This window comes from Argiope bruennichi, chromosome X1 (assembly GCF_947563725.1).
Source record: "Argiope bruennichi chromosome X1, qqArgBrue1.1, whole genome shotgun sequence".
NCBI classification, from domain to species: domain Eukaryota; kingdom Metazoa; phylum Arthropoda; class Arachnida; order Araneae; family Araneidae; genus Argiope; species Argiope bruennichi.
Genome location: NC_079162.1, coordinates 8,765,018 through 8,787,422, shown reverse-complemented (window position 1 = coordinate 8,787,422; position 22,405 = coordinate 8,765,018). Strand labels below are relative to the sequence as shown.

The following is a 22,405-nucleotide window of genomic DNA, read 5'->3' as shown; positions in this document are numbered from 1 at the left end:
CATTTCGAGAGGAGAAACAAGATTTTCCGTCTTCTTTCTTTTCGAATCTTTCATGGCCGTTAAGGCATAATATTGTCTTTCAGTATGCAGAGAACATTCGTAGTATTCTTCATTCCTTTTTACCCTGAAATGAGTCCGCGTGAAAATGCATAGAAGCTGTCATCCAGCAACTCCTATGCACTCAAACTATAAATCGATGGAAGTGCTGCTAATATTCGAATTTTCTAATCGGGCTTAGAAATCTTCCACTGGCAGCTTCCAATGTAATAGTTCCCTTTTTCAACTTCTCTTTTGAATCATTTATTTCAAAGGTATTCTATAAAATGGTTGCATTTTACATATTACCGATAACTTTGTACACATATGCACTGATTTCTATAATCTTCTCTAGGGATGCGAAATGATTCGCCCCTGAGAAAAATCGCAAACTGTCAATACCACCTGTTTAGTTTTCGTGACCGTTTGGTATCAATGTAGTTCGCCAAATATAGTTTTTCAACCCCAGCATCATGTTACTCGACGAACGCTTAAAACAAACCTAAAGCAGAGTGGAATGATTTTCAATACGAGTTAAGAAATGTAATACATAGTTGAATATTAGTTTTGGAAAAGTAATGCAAGATGCATGAAAAACTGAGTTAGAAAAATGATTTTAGACCTCATTTCGATGCAAAAGAGATATGCTTATATTGTCAATATATAAAATCTCTCGATTGTGTCACGATGAAATTTATTCAAGTCATATTTCGATCCTTTTTATACTGCATAAACAGCATTTTAAAATCTCATTTGTCTTACTTTTCTCTCAGGGCCTCCTATTACGATTCAGACAGACATAGAAATTAGAAGTTTTGGTCCAATATCGGAATCAGAACGGGTAAGAAAATTATTTAATTATTTGAATTTCCTTTTCTTATCCTTCCCACAGAAGAAAGTAGAGATAGCATTTTTATTGGTAAAAATGAATTATGTTGAAAGAGTCATGTAAATCGTGCGTTTCATCACTTAATGACTTTAATTATAAAATATTTGCAAGTTGAAAAAACAATTGAATTCCCAATAAGTCATTTGATAGAATTTCGGAATTCAAATATTAATTTTAAAGAAACAAGATACTTTGGGAAAGAACAGATTTTTCTTGTAACATTCATTTAATACACGTAAAAATAATAGTTATTACTACTTTCTGCTTTCAGCGGTCTACTTTATAACTGATTTATTTTCATCTAACAAACCGTTTAAAAAATAAAATTTTAAGGGAACAAAATTAAATACACATACTCCGAAAAATGACAGCACAAAGTATGGAAAACACCTCCCAAGTTTTCCGGCTCTTTGTGCACCGTTTATAATGACAAGGACAGCACTGAATGAAGAAGTGGATTCGTTCCATTGTTACCGCTGATAAAACTATTTTGCAGTAAAAAAATCGTGCTATCTGATGAACTTCATGTTAGTAGTATTGTCCATATAGAGAACTAATAATGAGACAAAATGAAACTGCATTTTTCTTATAAAACCTTGAAATTGTTTACAATCTTTATGAATGTACTGCAGATCTAAAATACTGAATGCTACTTCTAAAATGTTGAGTATATTAAGCTTGACAATGTAGTAATCAATTTTTGCACCCACTGAGATGTTTCAAGTTTAATCTAGATGTGCCCTTCAGCCTTGAATTTACTAAAGAGGTAAGAGGGAAGCAAATAAAGTGCATTTTTGTGCACATGCAGTATAGAAAACTTGGCGTTGAAACGTTTTACTGAATTAAAACTGCCGTTCTTCCAAAAAAAGAGAAAGCTATTACTTTTAAATATTTATTGACGAAGAATTTTTTTTCTCATCTTTAGGTATATTCAATGGATTGTTATTTTCGTCAAACTTGGTTTGACTCAAGACTGAAGTTTTTCTCCCATAAAGATGTATTGTCAATGGACTGGAAATTTCTTCAAAAAGTTTGGATACCAGATACATATTTTTTAAATGGAAAAAGCTCATATCTTCATAAAATAACCGTTCCAAACAAATTCATCCGCCTTCGTAAAGATGGTCAGCTTAAGTATTCCATGAGGTACGTTTAATTTGCATTAACATACTTATTTTAAACAAGCATTTAGATTTTTTTTTTTTTTTTTACTTTGGGTTTCTTCTTTTGTAGGTTAACTGTTAAAGCTAGCTGTCCGATGCATCTTCGCAAGTATCCTTTAGATACTCAAGCATGCCCTTTAGAAATCGGAAGTTGTGAGTAAAAATGCATTTGTATATTTAGTACGTTGATCATCCCAAAAACATAAATTCAGTGTTTTTTCGGTTTATCGCATCTTAAAAACTATCATTTGCCTTGTATTGCATTTAAACTGATTCCGGCCAAATTGAAAGCATTCAATTTAAATCTGCTGTAATAAAAATCTACTCTCGATTACTTGTGATCCAGCCCTTTGCACTCGCTGAGACGGTGCATCATTTTGATGTTTTATTTATTTATTTTTCAATTTTGAATGTTTAAAACCCCTTCAGAATGGTAAAAAGATGTAGATTAATTTTTCAAAGAAATTCGCCTTGAAATAATTATATATATTTATTTTTCAGAGCAATTAACAAATCTTTATATTAAATGAATAATTATGCATCGAATTACTTTTCCGAATGCGAAGGGTTAAAATGGTGAATCCAACATTCCGTGAAAAGGTATAACTATAATTAGGAATTACAGTGAAACATAAAGCATTCAAAGCTGAAGGTACGACAATATTCGAATGGAGAAAAACTGTCTAAAAATGAGAAAAGTAAGAAAGAAAGAAATGATAATTCTGAAATTGAAAATGGTTGCAAAGATTTTTAATATTTAAGAGTTTTAATAAATAATTTAACAAATAATGTTACAATGATTAAAAGTAAAAAAAGGAATGATTTCAAAAATAATAATTACGGGAAATAAGTACATCATTTTTAAAAAGCAAATAGTATACAGTCTTTTAAATACAATAGTTGTATAATAAAATTTTTAAATAAATAATACAATTCTTCTCTAGAGCTTAAAGTTCTTTTAAAGTTAGATATTTTTTATTGTTTAGCAATTAAATTCATTATACAAACGCAATGCCTTTTTTATTTATTTAGGAATCTTAAAAATATTCTCTTAGGATTATTATAGAAATGTATATAACTAGAGAAAAAAATAATTTCATAAATAAAAAAATTGTAGTTTTCAGTTTTGTCTTTAAATTATCAAAATTCCAATTAGAGGGTATTTTAATATTATGCTAGCAGGAAATTCAAAGAAGCGGAGAAAAATTCATTTTACCAACTACCGAAATTCCTAAGGATGATTTTTGAAATCCATGTCCTCAAGCATGAGATGTGCGCATGCAGTAATCATCAAGAGCCACATTCTTCATTCATAATATTCATACGATTTACTTGTTCAAAGAAGAAACAAAATTCATATAAGAGTGCGCATTTGTTTTACTGTTAGATAGCAAATTAATACCAATATTTTTTAACACTGATATGGCTAATGCTCATTTTTTTTTAAATCCAAAAAACCCTGTATCTTATAAACTGATTTGTCTCGGAACTGTTTTCGGAATGAAATAATTTATTTCCTTATTTGGATTTTTTTTTTACTGGCAAAAGAATAGTTTTGACCATACTACTGAATAATGCGTATGGTGAAAAACCAATCAGTATAGCAAAACTGTTTAAAATCAAGGGAGGTTACTAATATAAGAAGATAAATTAATAAAACGAAGTTAACCGATTGATGAGATTTATATAATTTAAAAATAAACAATTCAAATAAAACACAAGTTGATGGATGTTAAAAGAATTAAAAAAATATTTTGAAGGTTTTCTCTCCAAACTATTCGGAGAGATTTAAAAACGATGAATGCAAAAACGAATGCGATGATTATCAAAAGTCGAGTTTAATTTAAAAATTTTAAAAAGCAATGAATTCATTATAGCTTATGGAACTCTTTCGGAACTGTAGGTATTTAGGAATGAAACATAATACTCTATATGGATACCAGCCAGTCAATGGTCACAAACAATTGGCAAGTTTGATCAAATGCCATTATTGTGGATGATCTACAAATCCCATTTTCTGCCACAGTGCAAATGTGTACCTACACAGTAACTTTAGAGAAAGCAAGATCGTGGCGCAAGAAGGAAGAAGCAGTTTTTGTTGCGTGATTCCTTTGCGCATTTCCGGTAACTCCTGCATGACTAGGATTAAGCCAAATAAAATGGAAAAATCTGTGAAACTCCCGAAATTTCAATAGGAACTGGATACATCTGAGAATCAAAATTGGAAGAAGTTTCTAACGAAATCATGGACTCGGTAGAGAGTGAAATATTAAGAAAGGCATGGGTGATCGTCCCAAACCCTGCTAACAAAATTAAAAATGCTTTTCAAACAGAAATTTCTCCTGTTAGATCTAAAGATAATATTACATCCAATACTTCCTTCTGCCATCAATAAAAATTGGCAGATGTGAAGTATATTGGTAGCGATGGAAGCTAAAAAGTTGTTTCCAAATAACTAGAGCAGTGCTATTTTTATCAAAAAATGGTTCACAAAAGAAAATAGAAATATCCCATGACTAAAAAAAATGGAAATCTATGGATTTAATATCAAGAAAAAGAAGCTTCAAATTTTAGAAGTATGTTTTTTACTCTCATGAAAGGGACAGAAACGTGAGAGGGTTGAACGTTATAAATCTTTCAGAGGTTAGCAGGAAGAGCCACATGAGTAACAGAATACTGCAAGATAATACTGCCTGGAAAGTTTTCCCGTTGCAACTGCAAGGGCAATTGATGGCGTATGATGTAAATGCTCTCCACTGGCGATGAGTGAAAAGCCCTTAAGCTGATTCATGGAGCAGACTAAATGATTTATATTGATTAATAATCAATATAAATCAATCTATTTAAATTCCCTTTTAAAATTTAATTTACCATTAAAGATTTGTAACAAATTTTCCTCCTAGAGACTTTTTTCAGACTTGTTTTCAACATTTATAAAAAAATCTAATGAGGCTTCCGAAATTATTAAGGTAGATTTACATTCATAAAATTACATTTGATTAGGAGTCATCTCAAGATTTGATCAATGTTTCCCCGACGCTATTCATGAGCGGTAGGCTAAGTGAAAAATTCAGTATTTGAGAAAATTGTTTGGATGGAATCTCTGCTTTATAAGGTCTTTCAACTTGAAGAATTAACTATTTTTTATATATTTTATACAACAGGTTTCCCATTTAAAGAGGTGGAATTTATATCGATTTTTCACTTTCATCCTGATATGCTGGAGAGTTTTGAAAATTTCATTAGTAAAATATTTTAAAATCTTCGAAACTTTTTTTTGTCATTTTCATTCCATACAGAAACACCACCTAGTAGTGTATTTGAGAAAAATTGATTTCAAAATTTATATGTACGCTTATAAAAAGGAAATTAAATGTACTTTTATTTATTTCAGATGCTTATCCTTCTCAAGATGTGCTGTATTCCTGGAATGGAGATAAGGCTGTAGAATTATCTAAAGATGTGGTTTTGTCACAGTATGATTTTGTAAATATATCGCAATCAAACCGCACGAATACTGTGAAAGTTGGAGGTAACGTGTGAAATTTTTAGTTTTTAATTAAATAATTTTAAATAAAATATCATTAAGACCATTCACTGTAATTTTGAATTCAAACAGAATTTACATAATGCTAAAGTAATGTAAATTGAAGTAAAAATGAATATTCGAACCAATTTATTACGCATTGCGAATCTCAGGAAAAGCAAAGGAAAACATTTTTCTGTATCCAAGCGTTTTTATCCGAAATTGAGCGGAAACGTTTCGATAAATTTAAGTGAAATATAACCTAAAGATACAAAACAGAACTTTTCTGAAGATCAATAAAACTCAACAAATTTCTTTTCATATAATGAGTTGTGATAATCTTTTAGTAATCAGTTTGAATCAAAAAGTAATTCAGAAAGATAACTAGTGAAAAAAATATTTCTGACTTCATAAAAACTTGACTAATATCCAAATTGTTTCAGGCAGAGAAGATCACAGATCTATATTAGTAGTCTATTTTGTGATTCAAAGAAGAAGAGGGTATTTCATTCTTCAAATATACGCACCATGCGCAATGATTGTGGGAGCATCTTGGGTGTCTTTCTGGATCAACAGAAGTGATGCTGCTGGACGAGTAGCTGTTGGTAAGCATCAATGAGAATGATTTTTCATAATAATTAATGAAAAACTCATTAAACGCAAAAGAATCTCCTAGACTTACTGGTACACATAGACAATCAAGCTGCAAAAAAGGATCCCTATTAGATCCCCGATCTGATCCAATTTTGACGATACACTGATTAGTATACAACAATTAGATTACACTTTCACGGATTTAGTCCAAAGTTTGGTACACAATTTTATCGCCAATATACATCTATAATACTGGTGATAAAATTGTGTGTCAAATTTCGTCCAAGTTGCACGTTAACAAGCAAGCGATCAAATACTAACTTTCCATCCATAAAAATCTGACAAAGGTGCGCTTTTGGTGCAAAAACGAATCTAGTGCGTTGCATTTTTGAGTTATTGTCTTCACATGCAAACAGAGAAACCTAATTCCAAAAAGGATAGGATTAGGGATTGCAATATAGGACCAAAAGTTTAATACCGGTTTTCGGTATTTTTTAGATCTTGATACCGCTTTTAATACCGTTAGTAGAAATTTTAGAAAAAGAAAGAAAACACAGGTGGTTTTTTTTTTTATTTGGCAGTTTTAATCGAGAGTGTAAATATCACAAAAAATAATTGGTAACTTATAAATTATAACAGTATATAAAGAATCACAAACAAAAAAAAATAATAAAGGAACATCTTATTTATTTAAATCACAAAAAAAGTGTAAATATCACTACTCAGTCTGTGGTGCTAATACAAATTTTTGAAATGTGTCTTAAAAAACATAATGCATCAATTGTACTGTCATTAAGCCTGAAACGTAATTTTGTGCTAAAACTACCAGCTGTCGAAAACACTCTTTTCGGCATTTACGCTAGTTGATGGTGCTGTTAGCAATGCGCGATATGCTTTTTATTTGGATGAAGTATTTACTTCTAAATCCCTCATCTTCAAATAAATCGATTTCTTGTCGGATGGTTTTGGATATAGCACATTTCTGTATAGTATTTTGGTTCGTTGAAATTTTTTTTATTCTAATTTTTGTTCAAGAGACAATTCCTTTTCACTATCGACATTAGTGCCATCATAATCTTCGATCACTGCACCGAATTCTTCTGAATGTGGATAGGTTTGTGGGTGTAAGTTTTAAGAAAATGTACTATAAATTTGATCAGATTTGAATTGGTTAGTCTCTTTTCTTCTTTTTCATTTTCATTTTTAAAATCATTATAATTATGTAAATACCGTAAAACATTTTCTATTTCGGTAAGCTTTTCTTCTGTGCGATTTCTCAATGTAATATACAATTCTTCAGATAATGATGTGTACTGTTCTTTCAGTGACTGCAACATGAAATTTATTGTTGCATTAGCTGTTAATAAATAAGAATCTCTCCGACATAATGCCTCAACAGCCAGTTTTATTGGAAGTAGAGCTGATACAGTTCTGGATATTATGTCGAATACACTCTCTGAAAAATTAATTTGCAGATTTAAGTCTATTATTGCTTTTTGGATTGGATTTCTCAGTTTCAAAAATCGTTCCATCATTAGGAGTAAACTGTTAGGAGTAAAAAAAATTTCTAGTAAATACTGAAAAAACGGTATTTAAACTTGTGAATACCGGTATTACAAAATTGTACAAATGGCTCAAACACCGTTATTCGGTATCCCGGTATCGCAATCCTTAGATAGGATGATCGACGAAATTTTTTAGGGTGAAGGGTAATCTGCAAAGTGGAGAGACCAATTTTTTTTTTTTTTTTTTTTTTTTTTTGTCTATTATAATATTTATTCTTTACTTCTTATAGGATAAAGTAAAAAAGATAATGAATGAATACTTCATCTGTGTAAAGCAGATTCGTTCATAATGAGTGTTTTAATGCAAGCACATTTTTTTAGGATTGTGTCTACTGAGAGAATAAATTAAAAGAAAATATGCAATGAAACATATAGATCCAAATTTTTTTCAAAGAACAGGAAAAGACAAATTTAATAATTAACAACTTTTATTTTTCAAAATATATTTTTCTCCAGATAAATTTAGTAAATAAAAAAAAAGCCAAGATAATCCACAATAAAAATTTGAATACTTACTATACCATTGCCATTACAGATATTTCAGGTTCAGGTATAACGTATTTAACTAATAAATCATGAATATAAACACTGGATCAATGATTATAAGGCAATTCTAAATGAATGCTTGGCTGATAGAAACCAATGAATAATATATTTTTGTGATAATTACATTCTTCACACAAAATTCATTTTATATGTAAATATAGTTGGGATCTAATACTATTTGTAAAGCAAAAGAAATGAGTGGTTTCATCTCCAAACCCACAAACCAGAGCAAAAAAAAAAAAATGCCGGCAATTACTTTTAGGACGGGGCAGAAGTTTTGCATTCTAGACAAAAATTTTCATGATTCAGTTTATGAAAAAAAAAATTACGATAGGAAGATAATTATTCACATTTCTTATTAAGAAATAAATAAGTTTTCTTAATTATTTTTTAAATTTACATTGGATTTACTTCAAATATAAACAGGCTATTTTAATTAATAGAATATGACCTTGTGAAAGACTTCCATTCCTACTTCTGCAGCGATAAATACCTTAATAGCTAGAAAGACAAGAACATCTAAAAGCAGCTTTATATTTATGCGTAATAAATGATTTTTTGAACTAAAGTAATAGCAATGTTGGTATTTCTGTTGCCATCATAAACTGATGTTTCAATTTTACGGCCCACATTCATTTATATAGTTTTCCAAATGTGAATTTAAATAATATATTTTAATAGCAGAAGTTTTCAGCCCGATCCAGTCACAAATGAATGATTTCCGTCAACATGAATCGAATCTCGAAGTCAATTCAGAAATGTGATCATTTTTAATTCGAGTTTGTGTCAACGCAAATTCTGGTTTTCGGAATCGGAATTTTGCATATTATCTTCCCACAAAACTTCACCTCCACTCTCATCTGGATTCTTTGCAATGTGTAATTAACAAAAAGTCATTATTAAGTCAATTTTACATACATTTACCAGGTAAAATATATAAAATCCATCAGAATTGCACAACCCACGGAAATTATTTTGAAATTGCGTAATTAGTTGACTTTTCCATTCTGAGAGTCCAGTTGTCTTTTCTCCCTTTTTCACAAGTTTTCTTTTCAATTCCATGAAAAAAGACAATCAAAAAGAAGGCAGAAAAAGAAACGCAAGTGGGAGAAACATAGATTGGAGCCGATTAAAGATCGGGCATACACTTAACAGATTGATTCGGAGTCCAATTGCCAAATCATTATTTCGTCATTCACATAATTTTCTATGGACACAACTGCAAGGAATTCATATTATATACCAGAGATTTAATAAATTTGAAATGCAACAAATTTCATATCTGGCTTTAAAATTTTATAAATTTAAGCTACTACTTATACATTTAAAGTAATTTTTTGTATTGCATTCTTTTGACAGATTTTTTGCAGCACTGCTAATTTTTGAGTTTACGAGCCGCCAGTACAACTTAGCTAATGGATTATCAAAACTTAGGCAGCGAATATAAACAGAACATGAGAGTTTCTTTTCCACTTATCGAAGACAAAACTAAATCCGATTAAAAATTGTTCTTCAATTCAATTGAGGTGCTTTTATTAATGTTTTTACAGGAGCCACAACTGTGTTGACAATGGTAACGATGGGATTTGGAGGTCGAGGTAGGGAGAAAGTTGGTTCCGCCACAGCCATAGATTGGTTTGTTATTATGTGCTTCACATAAACAGAACATGAGAGTTTCTTTTCCACTTATCGAAGACAAAACTAAATCCGATTAAAAATTGTTCTTCAATTCAATTGAAGTGCTTTTATTAATGTTTTTACAGGAGCCACAACTGTGTTGACAATGGTAATGATGGGATTTGGAGGTCGAGGTAGGGAGAAAGTTGGTTCCGCCACAGCCATAGATTGGTTTGTTATTATATGCTTCACATAAACAGAACATGAGAGTTTCTTTTCCACTTATCGAAGACAAAACTAAATCCGATTAAAAATTGTTCTTCAATTCAATTGAGGTGCTTTTATTAATGTTTTTACAGGAGCCACAACTGTGTTGACAATGGTAACGATGGGATTTGGAGGTCGAGGTAGGGAGAAAGTTGGTTCCGCCACAGCCATAGATTGGTTTGTTATTATGTGCTTCACATAAACAGAACATGAGAGTTTCTTTTCCACTTATCGAAGACAAAACTAAATCCGATTAAAAATTGTTCTTCAATTCAATTGAGGTGCTTTTATTAATGTTTTTACAGGAGCCACAACTGTGTTGACAATGGTAACGATGGGATTTGGAGGTCGAGGTAGGGAGAAAGTTGGTTCCGCCACAGCCATAGATTGGTTTGTTATTATATGCTTCACATAAACAGAACATGAGAGTTTCTTTTCCACTTATCGAAGACAAAACTAAATCCGATTAAAAATTGTTCTTCAATTCAATTGAGGTGCTTTTATTAATGTTTTTACAGGAGCCACAACTGTGTTGACAATGGTAACGATGGGATTTGGAGGTCGAGGTAGGGAGAAAGTTGGTTCCGCCACAGCCATAGATTGGTTTGTTATTATGTGCTTCACATAAACAGAACATGAGAGTTTCTTTTCCACTTATCGAAGACAAAACTAAATCCGATTAAAAATTGTTCTTCAATTCAATTGAGGTGCTTTTATTAATGTTTTTACAGGAGCCACAACTGTGTTGACAATGGTAACGATGGGATTTGGAGGTCGAGGTAGGGAGAAAGTTGGTTCCGCCACAGCCATAGATTGGTTTGTTATTATATGCTTCACATAAACAGAACATGAGAGTTTCTTTTCCACTTATCGAAGACAAAACTAAATCCGATTAAAAATTGTTCTTCAATTCAATTGAGGTGCTTTTATTAATGTTTTTACAGGAGCCACAACTGTGTTGACAATGGTAACGATGGGATTTGGAGGTCGAGGTAGGGAGAAAGTTGGTTCCGCCACAGCCATAGATTGGTTTGTTATTATGTGCTTCACATAAACAGAACATGAGAGTTTCTTTTCCACTTATCGAAGACAAAACTAAATCCGATTAAAAATTGTTCTTCAATTCAATTGAGGTGCTTTTATTAATGTTTTTACAGGAGCCACAACTGTGTTGACAATGGTAACGATGGGATTTGGAGGTCGAGGTAGGGAGAAAGTTGGTTCCGCCACAGCCATAGATTGGTTTGTTATTATATGCTTCACATAAACAGAACATGAGAGTTTCTTTTCCACTTATCGAAAACAAAACTAAATCCGATTAAAAATTGTTCTTCAATTAAATTGAGGTGCTTTTATTAATGTTTTTACAGGAGCCACAACTGTGTTGACAATGGTAACGATGGGATTTGGAGGTCGAGGTAGGGAGAAAGTTGGTTCCGCCACAGCCATAGATTGGTTTGTTATTATGTGCTTCACATTTGTATTTGCTGCCTTAGTAGAATATGCGTTTGTCAATTTTATCGACAACTATGAGAAACAACAAATTAAAAGACAGATGGAATTAGACAGGGAGAAGAAAAAGAAAGAAGAAGCTATAGGAACAATTGCCGAACCCCCGGTAAGTATCTTATCTATTTTATAAAATATAAATTATGGGTATGGAGATATAAAAAAGAAATGAATGGGTTTTTTAGCAATAAAAAAACATGAATGTAGCTCTTGTTATTATTCACCTATTCAGGCTTTTTTTTTTCAAAAAAAAAAAAAAAAGTTTTCCACTTTTCTGCCAGAATGGATTGATGAAGGTAAACGCAATCAATTATTTGTACAAACTGAAGTAAAAGCAATGTTATTATAAATAAACAACTAATGGCAAAACGAAATTATCCCACTAAAGAAAAGAACATAAAAACATTTATCAAAATATCATGGGAAATGCAAGATGAAAAACATCAAGAAAAAATTATTCAACAGTATGCTCTCAGATGTAAAGTCGTAGAAAAAAAAAAGGAGCCACTCAGTTTTATTCTGCTATCAATCATCTTATGTGAAAACTAAAGGTGCCTTTTTAAAGACAGCAAGGAATATTAAAAGATGCCTTACTCAAAATTTTTCTAGGGGATTGTCTACATATTTAAAATTGCACAAACTTTGACATTTCCAATGGCAACACCCTTTTTAAATCACATGAATATATTCCCCATTGAAAAATTATTCTAATTACAAATTTTGGGAGCATATCGTTAAATATTTGAAATTTTCTTTTAAAGGGCCTTTCCATATTTAGATGAGTAAAATCTAGATATTCTCTGGACATCGGAAATAGTATATTTTGCGTGTGTGGCGTAAACAAAAATATCTGCAAAGTCACAATATTCTTGTCAAAATTTATTGTTATTTCATTCATAATAATTTAGAGTTAAAATTTTTGGAAGAAATTTGATTCTTTTCCACAAAGAAATATTCAAGAGTATTGAGAGATTTTATTATTTTATTTTTTTTACGCTGAAATCAGCAACATTTGAAGTGTTGTTGTTTAATTAAATCGAATATATTTAATAAATAAATTTGATTTCGAGAAATAAAATGGAATGTATTTTTATTGTGTCAAAGAAATCTTAATTTGAGTATCGAAACTAATATCTTACCGATAGAGAGAGAGAGAAAATTTTTTATTCTTTATTTCTTCGTTTCTTTATCGTATCATCACTCATAAATAGACATGAAAAAATACACCACTTCATTTACAAAAAAACAGTATTGCACTAATAAATATAAATGAGTTTTCTTCCATGCAAATCCTTTTTGCTGTATGAAGGATATAAACATGTTAGCGAGTTGAAAAACAAACTGCGTAACATTCCTCTGAATGTTCGTTCATATCTTTAATTTTCATTACTTTTTTTCAATCATCACATATTTTGCTGCCTCTGATATGAATAGAAATTTGAAAGGAATAAGATTGATAATAAGAGAATAATTATTTCATAGGATGTCTTTCAGTAGTAACCAGTTTCATAATTAAAAATTGATATTAGGACCGTTTGGCTGAAACATAGCATCGTCACTTTAATTAGATTGGTGTAAAAAAAATGTCACATTTATCAACTAACTGTATTAAATGGAAAAATAAAATCAATAAAAAGAATTGCAGTTCGTAATAATACATCTAAATGTAATTTACCAAAAAAAACAACAATTATTTTTTAAATTTTGGGAGCAGAAATACGTTTAATTTTTGCATTCATTCTTAAAAGTTTGAAATTTTTTTCAAAAGAATATAAAAAATAATTTGTTAATTAGTAAACCATTGAAATTTATTGTTTTACAGTTTCATTTGATTCGCTTCTGCTCTTCATTTAAATATTAAGAGAAAACGCTTTATTTTATCCTGGCAAAAATAGTAAAAAACTAAAATATCAATCAATAAGTTTTAATGATTCAAATTATTTAAAATTCTCATGCGTAAGGAATAAATGTAAGATACATTTTGCATTCAAAATATTAGTACTAAATGGATTATTTAATAATGTTTTGATGCCTGAATTTTTTTTATTCCATTTAAGATAATATACAATTTTATAATAATTATAATTAAGGCAGATTAATCTTAAAAATTTAAGATTTGTGTAAAAAAAAAAGTGAGCACTTAAATACCTAAAAATTTAAACACAGATGGCGCTTTTCTGTTACAAAATATAGAGTTGACTGGGCATGGAAACTTTAAAGCATATTTAAAACGATTCAATTTGTCGCCGACTGATAGGTGTTCGTGCTACAGTGGTGCAGTCCAGGATGTCAAGCATTTGATATTTGAATGCACCAAGTTTATTCCGGAAAGACGTAAACTGAGAAACTGCCTTCGAAAGAACAATATAGCTTGGCCTCCTCATTTATCTGCCTTTGTACAGTGTAAAGCATCCTTCATTTCCTTTTGTACATATGTTAATAGTATTTTTCCCCGTATGATTTAAACTTTACTTCAGTGTGTTTGCCTACTTATATTTGCCTATATACTTTTGTATTTGTATTTTGAATATTTTAATTGATCATGCTTCTTCAATTGTTTTATAGCATTTACTGTATGTTTCTATTACTATGTGAGCAATTTTGCTTCATTTTTGTTTTTGTTTGTGTATCTACTTGTTTTCCCTTATTTTTCTTTCTTCTTTTTTTTGCATTTGTGCCTGCGACCTTATATTTGAAATTTATTTTACTCTCAATTGCGTACTGACTTACATCTGTAAGCCTTGTGGTATACTTGTTGGCACACAAGGGGTTTATTCATAGAGAACAAAAAAAAAAAAAAAAAAAAAAATATAGAGTTCTTTAAGCATGAATTATAAGGAGAAATAAATCATCAGAATATTTGTAAAATTAAATAGTGAAATCCGACAAGTTATTTATTAAGAAATAAAAAATGTCAATTTTTCAGTAATTTCTTCTATTTTGTAAGTGAACCATATATCAGTCAACAACATAAAAATTCCATTTTGCCACAGGGTCAGAAACTATAGTCCTTATTTAAAAGTAGTGACTATTAATAAAATAGTAGGGTAATATAAGCATTCTTTTACGTTGATTTCATATTTTTTTGCTCGTGGAGAAATTTGTTTTATATATTCTTACATTACAAAAACGATATTTGTTTCAAGGAATGCAGCATTTCAATCCAAATAAAAAAAAAACTCGACATTTTGAAATTTGCCAATGAATCCCGAAATGCATCGTCTCTACAGTAAACAATGTAACGGAAAAAGTAGTCGCAGGAAAGAGTTGAAATTTTGCTTGCTCCAACAAAATGGTCTTGTTCTTCGATATATGCCCGGTATGTTGTCTTTTAAAAAATTTTGAAATCCAATTTTAAAATTTATTTTCGCATATTAAAAATTTCTTTTTAATAATAAATATGTTTACAAAATATGTAAAATATGTTATATTTTCAAAACAAGAAGAGTTGTTACTTTTTAAGATATTACAAAATTTAATTTTAAAGTTAAAAAATCAAAATTTTGTTAGCTCATAACTTCCAAACGAATAGACCTAAAATAATGAAACTTAGTTTACATGAATAATTTTTGATGAGAAAAATGGCTGTTGCTATTGGAAACAAAAAAGGTTGTTCTTATATCATTATATAGACCATCCTTATAAAATTTTTAATTCAAAAATCCTTCAGGGGGCTTTAAATCCTTTCGAATGATACCTTTCTTATGTTCGTAAGATGAAAGATGCCAGAGTAAAACTAGGTTTCTTCATTTTTCCCACGACATTTCAATTGTTTATTTCCTTTTGTTAGTAATTTTATTTTCTTTGCCAATTTTATTTCTTTTAACCCTTAACTATTTACTTTCACTTCTGGACATATCATTTCTTGACTTGTCCAGAGAAGATTTTAAATGAAATAACAAGCAGTTGTTTTTGGAGGAAACTAAACAAATTAGAAAATTTTGTTAAATCGCTTTCTTGAGTTCGTATAAAAAGTAACTGCATTTTTAGCTTCAGAATCTGACAATCGATGGAAAATTCTTAGAAATCACAAAGCATCATCTTCAACAACGAACTGGTACATTTCAAGTTTATTATTAGCAGCTATGTCGCTAATGGAATGGCTAAATATTTATTAATAATAATTTACTCCAGCATTGTGAAATTTTGTCAACATACCTTATCCTTCGAGCAATTTACTGAAAGAAATCTAATATGTTCATATTCGGCGAATTCTCTTTAACCTTTGAAGGCGTGCTAATTATTCTTTGAAATTATACGATTATTACAATTTTCTCCTATGAAAGCGAAGAACTGACCATTCCATAACAGCATTTACCCTCTTTCAAGGTAGATCAAAGATATTGAAGATGGATATTAATTCATGTACAAGTTTTAGGTACTGCCTTAAACTAATCCTATCCCCTACAACACCGCCGCTGGATACAACTGTCCTGTTAGAAATTTTCTCGGCAAAAAAGCATTATCAACGATTTTCTTCAGTTTTCCAATGATTGACAGCTTATGAAGCCGGAATGCTATTAATTTGGGCAAAGGCAATGAAGTTTATTAGAAAAAGTTTCTATTATTTCTATATTCAACAAAAATAACCTCCTAAGGGTTTTTTTTTTTTTTTTTTTTTTTTTTTTTTGCCATTCTACTTTAAAAATTAATCCTTTTCTGGTCAGCCTTATTCAAAGTACAGATTCCAAACGTGGCTCGATAGAAAATTTTTAAAACATCAAAAATGAGCATATATTTAAAACTGTACACATGCTCTAAATAATGAAAAGAATTATATGTTGTATGACATAATAGACGTAGTTGAAAAAATTACCAAATGTAAACTTTTATAAAGTCCTTCCTAAGTTTTTATACTTAACCATTCTGAAGTTTAAATTTAAAACTGAGCATTGAGAGCAAAAATATCCTAGAATAGTCATTGTTAAGTAGAATGATAACTTCATATTTGGCAAATTAAAACAATTTGGGAAGTTTTAGCGTATTTCTGAAAACTTATAATTGTTTAATTAAACTAAATTTTGCATTTAATGAGATCTCTAAATTCATTAGATTCTAACACTATAGGACAGTGACAGGAAGAATTACTGCTATAACTTAATATAATTCATCATATTAATAATTTTAATTTATCCAATAGTTTTGTTAAGAAACAAAGTAGAAAATCAAACATTATAGTATACAGCAAATTTGAAATGAAGTCGAAATATAAGTAAGATCATTAATATGAATATTATGGATTTGAAGAAAAGCCAATTGCATGAAAAATATTTCTTTGCTTCAAAAAATTTAAATTTACAATATGCATATTCCATTCAAAATGCTGATAATTAGGTTGGGAATAGTTGAGGCATAAAGAAGCCAATAAAAATTTGTTTTCTTACTGAAAAACTTCTCCCAAATTGAAATTGGAAAATAAAGAGTTAATTTTAATCATTAGAAAATCTTCGTAATACACGAGACAAAACCGGCACCAAGTGCGTTTCTGGGGGAATATTTGATGTGGAATATAGAAAATAGAGTTTATACAAAAACCGACTTTTTGAAAAACCGGTTTTCGAATTCGACATTTCCAAAAAACGGGTTTTAGCCGGTTTTCGAATTTTTGTCAAAAAAAATGAATAGGGAAAAATAAAATATTTTCCCTATTCTATTTTTTTATTTTAATTTATATAAAACAACAAAAAATGAAATCAATATCAAAGTCAAAATATAAAAAAAAAAACAAAATTAAAGATTACATATACATATTACTTACACAAAATAACGAAAACTCAAACAAAAATTTCAAATAATATTTATATTATTTTCACTAATTTTAATTCCTCCTAAGAAAATAGGATTTTAAAAAACAAAATATCCACTGAACGGTGGCTAAGTCTCGTTCTTATTTTGGACACAATATTGCCTTTAATTGAAAATATTCGTTCACTAGTTACTGAGTTTGGCATCAAATTACAAATCTAAGTTTTTTTGTTCTTTTATTCGTTTGTTCAAATAATGAAAATTCAGCTTTCAGTGTCTTTTGATTTGTAAGTTTTTCTTCAGGGGCTTCAAGAAACTAAACAATTATATTATTTCCGAGAATTATTTTATGAACCGCTTTCGAATGATTATGTAGATTGCTCGTAGATTATCCGTTGCAGCTCAACATTTTATTACAATGATTTCAGATTGCCTTGTCTATCCCAAACTTCCGACTTATTCATTTTTATCTAAAAATGAAATTAAAGTTATTGAATAAATATTTTTGACGTTTATTTTACAATTTTATTATATTAACTATTAATATTAATGCAATTTAAAATAATCTAATCTACACATTTTCTAGGAATTTTGATTTAAAAAAAACGCTTCTTAATCTAATTCCGATGCTTGCTAAAGACATAATTTATGTTAAAACGTTGCGAAAGAAAACGAATTCCATTAAACAGAAGCCAGAACTTCTTATTTTACATTAATTTTTGATAAAAGAAATTTATATGATAAAATTTAAATTTTAAAATGTAAAATAGAAAATATAAACATAAAAATTAAATATAACATCTTTATATTTTTGTTTCCAGTTTTCACCTTCACAATATTAAGCAAAACCTGTCGTGACTCGAGACGGATCGGATTCTGAGACCACATTTCGACAATTCTATTTCATTAAGGGGTGAGACGCGGAGCAATGAGCACAATTGACCTTGGATTTCTCGCATTAGATACTTTTTTAGTTCTATTTTTTTTTCACGTGTATGTGAGTGGTAAGTCATTCTGACCGCATTTTATTTTGACTGAATATTTCGCATTGATATGGCTAGTTTAAGTGGTGTAAAAAAGCTTTCAGAAGTGGTACGAAGAAAATTTTATCTGATATCATTAAATACTGTGATCAAGAAGAAGAAAAAGGGGAATTATTTATTCCTTTCACACGTTTTTCGAAACGAACCAGTCAAATTGTTGACGTTTCTATTAGCACCGACTTCATACCGATAGACAAAACATCCGACGAGAAGCAAGACATAAACTTTATCAAACTTTTGTTTCACCTAGAAAAAAAAGTGAAAAGGGATGTTCATGAAAAACATAAATTGACGAATTCGAGGTGCAACTGTGCAGTGCACAAGCACTGGCCAACGCAACTTACAATGTTGAAAAAATGTCTTTGGTGCCCGTTTCATAGAATAAATAGCAAATAAAATAAGTTCAAAATTAATTTTTACATAATAATATGAATTCTTAAAATCGGTTTTCTTAATTTAAATACCGGTTTTCGAATGTGACAAATTTACTTTAAAAAACCGGGTTTGAAAACCGTCAAACCCTAATAGAAAAGTTCTTTAAAAAGATCATTACTTTTCGATGATATGCTAACGTCAATTTTTTTTCTGGATCATTGCATGATTATTTGAAGAGATCTATTTCGCGCTATTTGATTTGTCTAGAATGTGGTTTCAGTCTAATGGCTCCGATTCACAAATCTTTTCAGATACATATTTGCCCGATTAATACATTTTGAAATAACATCTTCGGATGTGGAGTTCTTGTAAGTAATCGCCAGATTTTATTACATTACATTTCTTTTGGGGTTATTTAAAAACAATAAAGTTTTAGAAATAGAAATCACGAAAAAGGTCATTTCGAAAATATTTTACGGTAAAGTGACTTTTATTTCAACTTTGTAAAACTGTTTATTATAATCGTATTTTTAATAATATTTCATTTAATTCTGAAATCATTTAACTCTTTTTGTTATATTTTTACAGTACAAACTATGACATTTGTCTATTATTTTTTGTGCCAGCCTAAATATCTGCTTTACGCCTTTCTGTTGAATGTTTAAAACTAGAACAAAAGTTTCAATGATATTTTTAATTTTTTCCTAATATTTTACTTTTTCAAATACTGATATTTTTTCTCTGAAATAAATTTGTAAATGACCCCCCCAAAAAATGATTATTATTCGGTCGGTTTTAGTCGCAAGACAATTGAAATTCTTTTTATTGTATGTGGTGGAATATCAAGAATTCTGTATTCAACATAACCAACAAGTCCAAAGATTATATAAAATTCTGATTGTTATTTTTTCAGTTGTACAAGCATTGATTCTAACATAGAAATATAGTACTTCACTTCATTTAATGCATTTTTATATTAGAAAGTTCCGGGAGTCAGAGCAAAAAGTATCCAAAAATTATGAATTATTATTACTGCACTACCCATTAGAATAATAGACTGCTTCTCCGTAGACTGGAAACCCCACCGAGATTTTATCTAGACGGTTCAGCCGCGAATGCGTACAATAGTCAGCAATCGGTATGAAAGCGAAAAATCTGTTCAACGGATCTCATTAGTAGGGATTTAACTTTAGTATCATTTTTAATTAATTAAATTTAATTATTTTTTCGTTAAATTTTGTTAATAAAGATTCATTAGTAAAGTAAATTTGCCATTCCGCTCATTCAACCGAGATTCCTGCTCCAATAGAATGGAGCTCCACCACATTGTTATGGAGATGGTGCCACATTTTTGAATCTGGAATTTCCTAGAAGTTGAATTAGAAGAAGGGAACCAAATTTCTTGGTCTTCGCCTTTGATTCCATTCAATTTTTTTGCTTGCTTTCTTGTGTGTAAAAAAAAAATTGAATGAGTTGAATAAACGCATCGTGAAAGCAACTCCTGAAACGTAGAAAACTGGATTACCATTTAGATATTTGTTGAAATATTTTCATATTTAAACTTCGGGAGATGCTCTTTCTATTGATTTTTTTTTATTCTAATTGGTAGTTCCGTAATAATAAGCCCTAATTTTTTGTACTTTTAACGCAAACATCCTATATATACTTATCTCCAAAAGTTCAGAAATGAGCTATTTGGCCACCATTTGAGTGGATATCCTGCATACAGCAACAAAGAAAATTGAATATACTGCATGATATTTCTTTTCCTGTCTATTTCTTGCTAGAAATATTTTAAGTTGTTAAGATTATATACATTTAGACTTCCTCAGTTTTTATTATAAACAAAAATTTTAAATATCTTTTCACAGTAACTTTAATTTTTTTATTTTAAGAAAAGTGTTTGAGATAAACCAAAATTTTAAAATGTAATTTTCGTTTCTATTTAAATATTCAGTTTATTATATTTTATCTTATTTGCTCATCATTATTCCTAGCAAAATCTTTTCAGATATTGCGTAATGATTTTTTTAACAATTTTGTTGCTAACTCTACATTTTTGATAAAATGCAATTGGTTTCTTTTAACGCATTATTTATTCACTAAGAAATCTTAGTCTTTTTTTTTTTACCTATTACTCAACTAATTTTAATTCAAGCCATTGTTTTTCCCATTTTTCAGGATGCTCAACAGCCAAGTAGTAGTTTCGGTTCTGTAAGATTTCAAGAAGTAAGTGAAAAAGCTACTCATGCAAAAAACAATGGCGAATCTCTTCGCCAGCAGCAAATGCAATTGCAACAGTTGATGCAAGGGCAAAGGCTAACATCATTACGGCGAAGACCTTTCACAAGTGGTAGACTTTCTTTAGAAAAAAGCGCTTACAGAAATCGCCATATAGCAAGTAAAGTTGACAGCTATGCTCGAGTATTATTTCCTGTTACATTTCTGCTTCTCAATGTGATGTATTGGACATTATTTTTGCTCGTTATGGACGACGAAATAGTTGTTTCAACGCATCCAGAATATTCCTCTGCTTAAATTCTTACAATTATTTTACACAAGGAAAGTAATATAATTTTTTTTTATCTTTCATAACGAAAATTTTTAATATATATTTCGATTATTATATTTTTCACTTTAGCTGCTTATTTCTTTGCAGAAACTATTTCAAAATCGAAAAAGAAATCTAAATTTTTATTGCAAGCTAAACCATGGACGTGAAGAACTGTAAAGTAGCTACATTAATATTAAAAATAAAGGGTTTTATCTTATTGAAAAGCACAGCAAAGTTAAGGTAGGGAGAAAACCCCAAAAGATGAATATATAAGGAGTTTTCTCCGTGAAAAAAGAGCTAAACAAAAATGTAGCAAATGACCAATATATGGATCATAATGAACTTCTCAAATATCACAATAGGTAAAAGAATATCAATCGCATTTTATTTTCATTTTCAAAATGTTTCATTATTCCCAATTAATATTCCATGTTTAGCTTTAGAATCTAACTTGCTTGACACAGAAATAAAATATTAAAAATAGTATAATAAAACTGGTAAAAAATGACAAGTGTGTAATAACAGAATTTTTGTAAAGTTTTGATAAAAATTATAATTTGAGAACTTTTAACCGCGTCTAGGTCATTTCGCATTTGTAGCACACATTTTGTATATTTAATTTGATAACATATACAACGTTTAAAAAATAAACAAATTAACATTGGTTATGAAAATAGTTACTCCATTTTCCTGACATTGATTTTATATAATGTGCTATGCATATGTCATATGAATGACAACCAAACTTTCAGTTTTGCGCAATGCAGGTTAATATTTGCGGACAACAACAATAAAAGAATCCATTCCATCTCAAAAGTTTAGACAAAACTTTTAAACAAGATAAGCATAATCTAAATTCTGATTGAATTTTCCATTCTTCATCAATACGAATTTTTATTGACGAAACTCATCTTGCATGATCTGAGGCTCTATGACACACAACACACTCTTCATGAACTTCTTCAATAGTCTCGAA

At 29.7% G+C, this 22,405-nt stretch overlaps 1 protein-coding gene across 1 annotated transcript in view; it reads left to right on the top strand.

Annotated features, from left to right (window-relative positions):
* LOC129958931 (gamma-aminobutyric acid receptor subunit alpha-6-like) overlaps window positions 1-22,048 on the top strand; it is a 70,731-nt gene extending 48,683 nt beyond the window's left edge. Inside the window, exons 3-9 of the mRNA XM_056071676.1 lie at window positions 810-877; window positions 1,851-2,071; window positions 2,159-2,241; window positions 5,483-5,620; window positions 6,058-6,219; window positions 11,574-11,821; window positions 21,057-22,048. Of these exons, the coding sequence (XP_055927651.1) occupies window positions 810-877; window positions 1,851-2,071; window positions 2,159-2,241; window positions 5,483-5,620; window positions 6,058-6,219; window positions 11,574-11,821; window positions 21,057-21,413 (1,277 nt within the window). The 3' untranslated portion in view covers window positions 21,414-22,048. The remainder of the gene's footprint in view (window positions 1-809; window positions 878-1,850; window positions 2,072-2,158; window positions 2,242-5,482; window positions 5,621-6,057; window positions 6,220-11,573; window positions 11,822-21,056) is intronic.
* The last annotated feature ends 357 nt before the right edge of the window (window positions 22,049-22,405 follow it).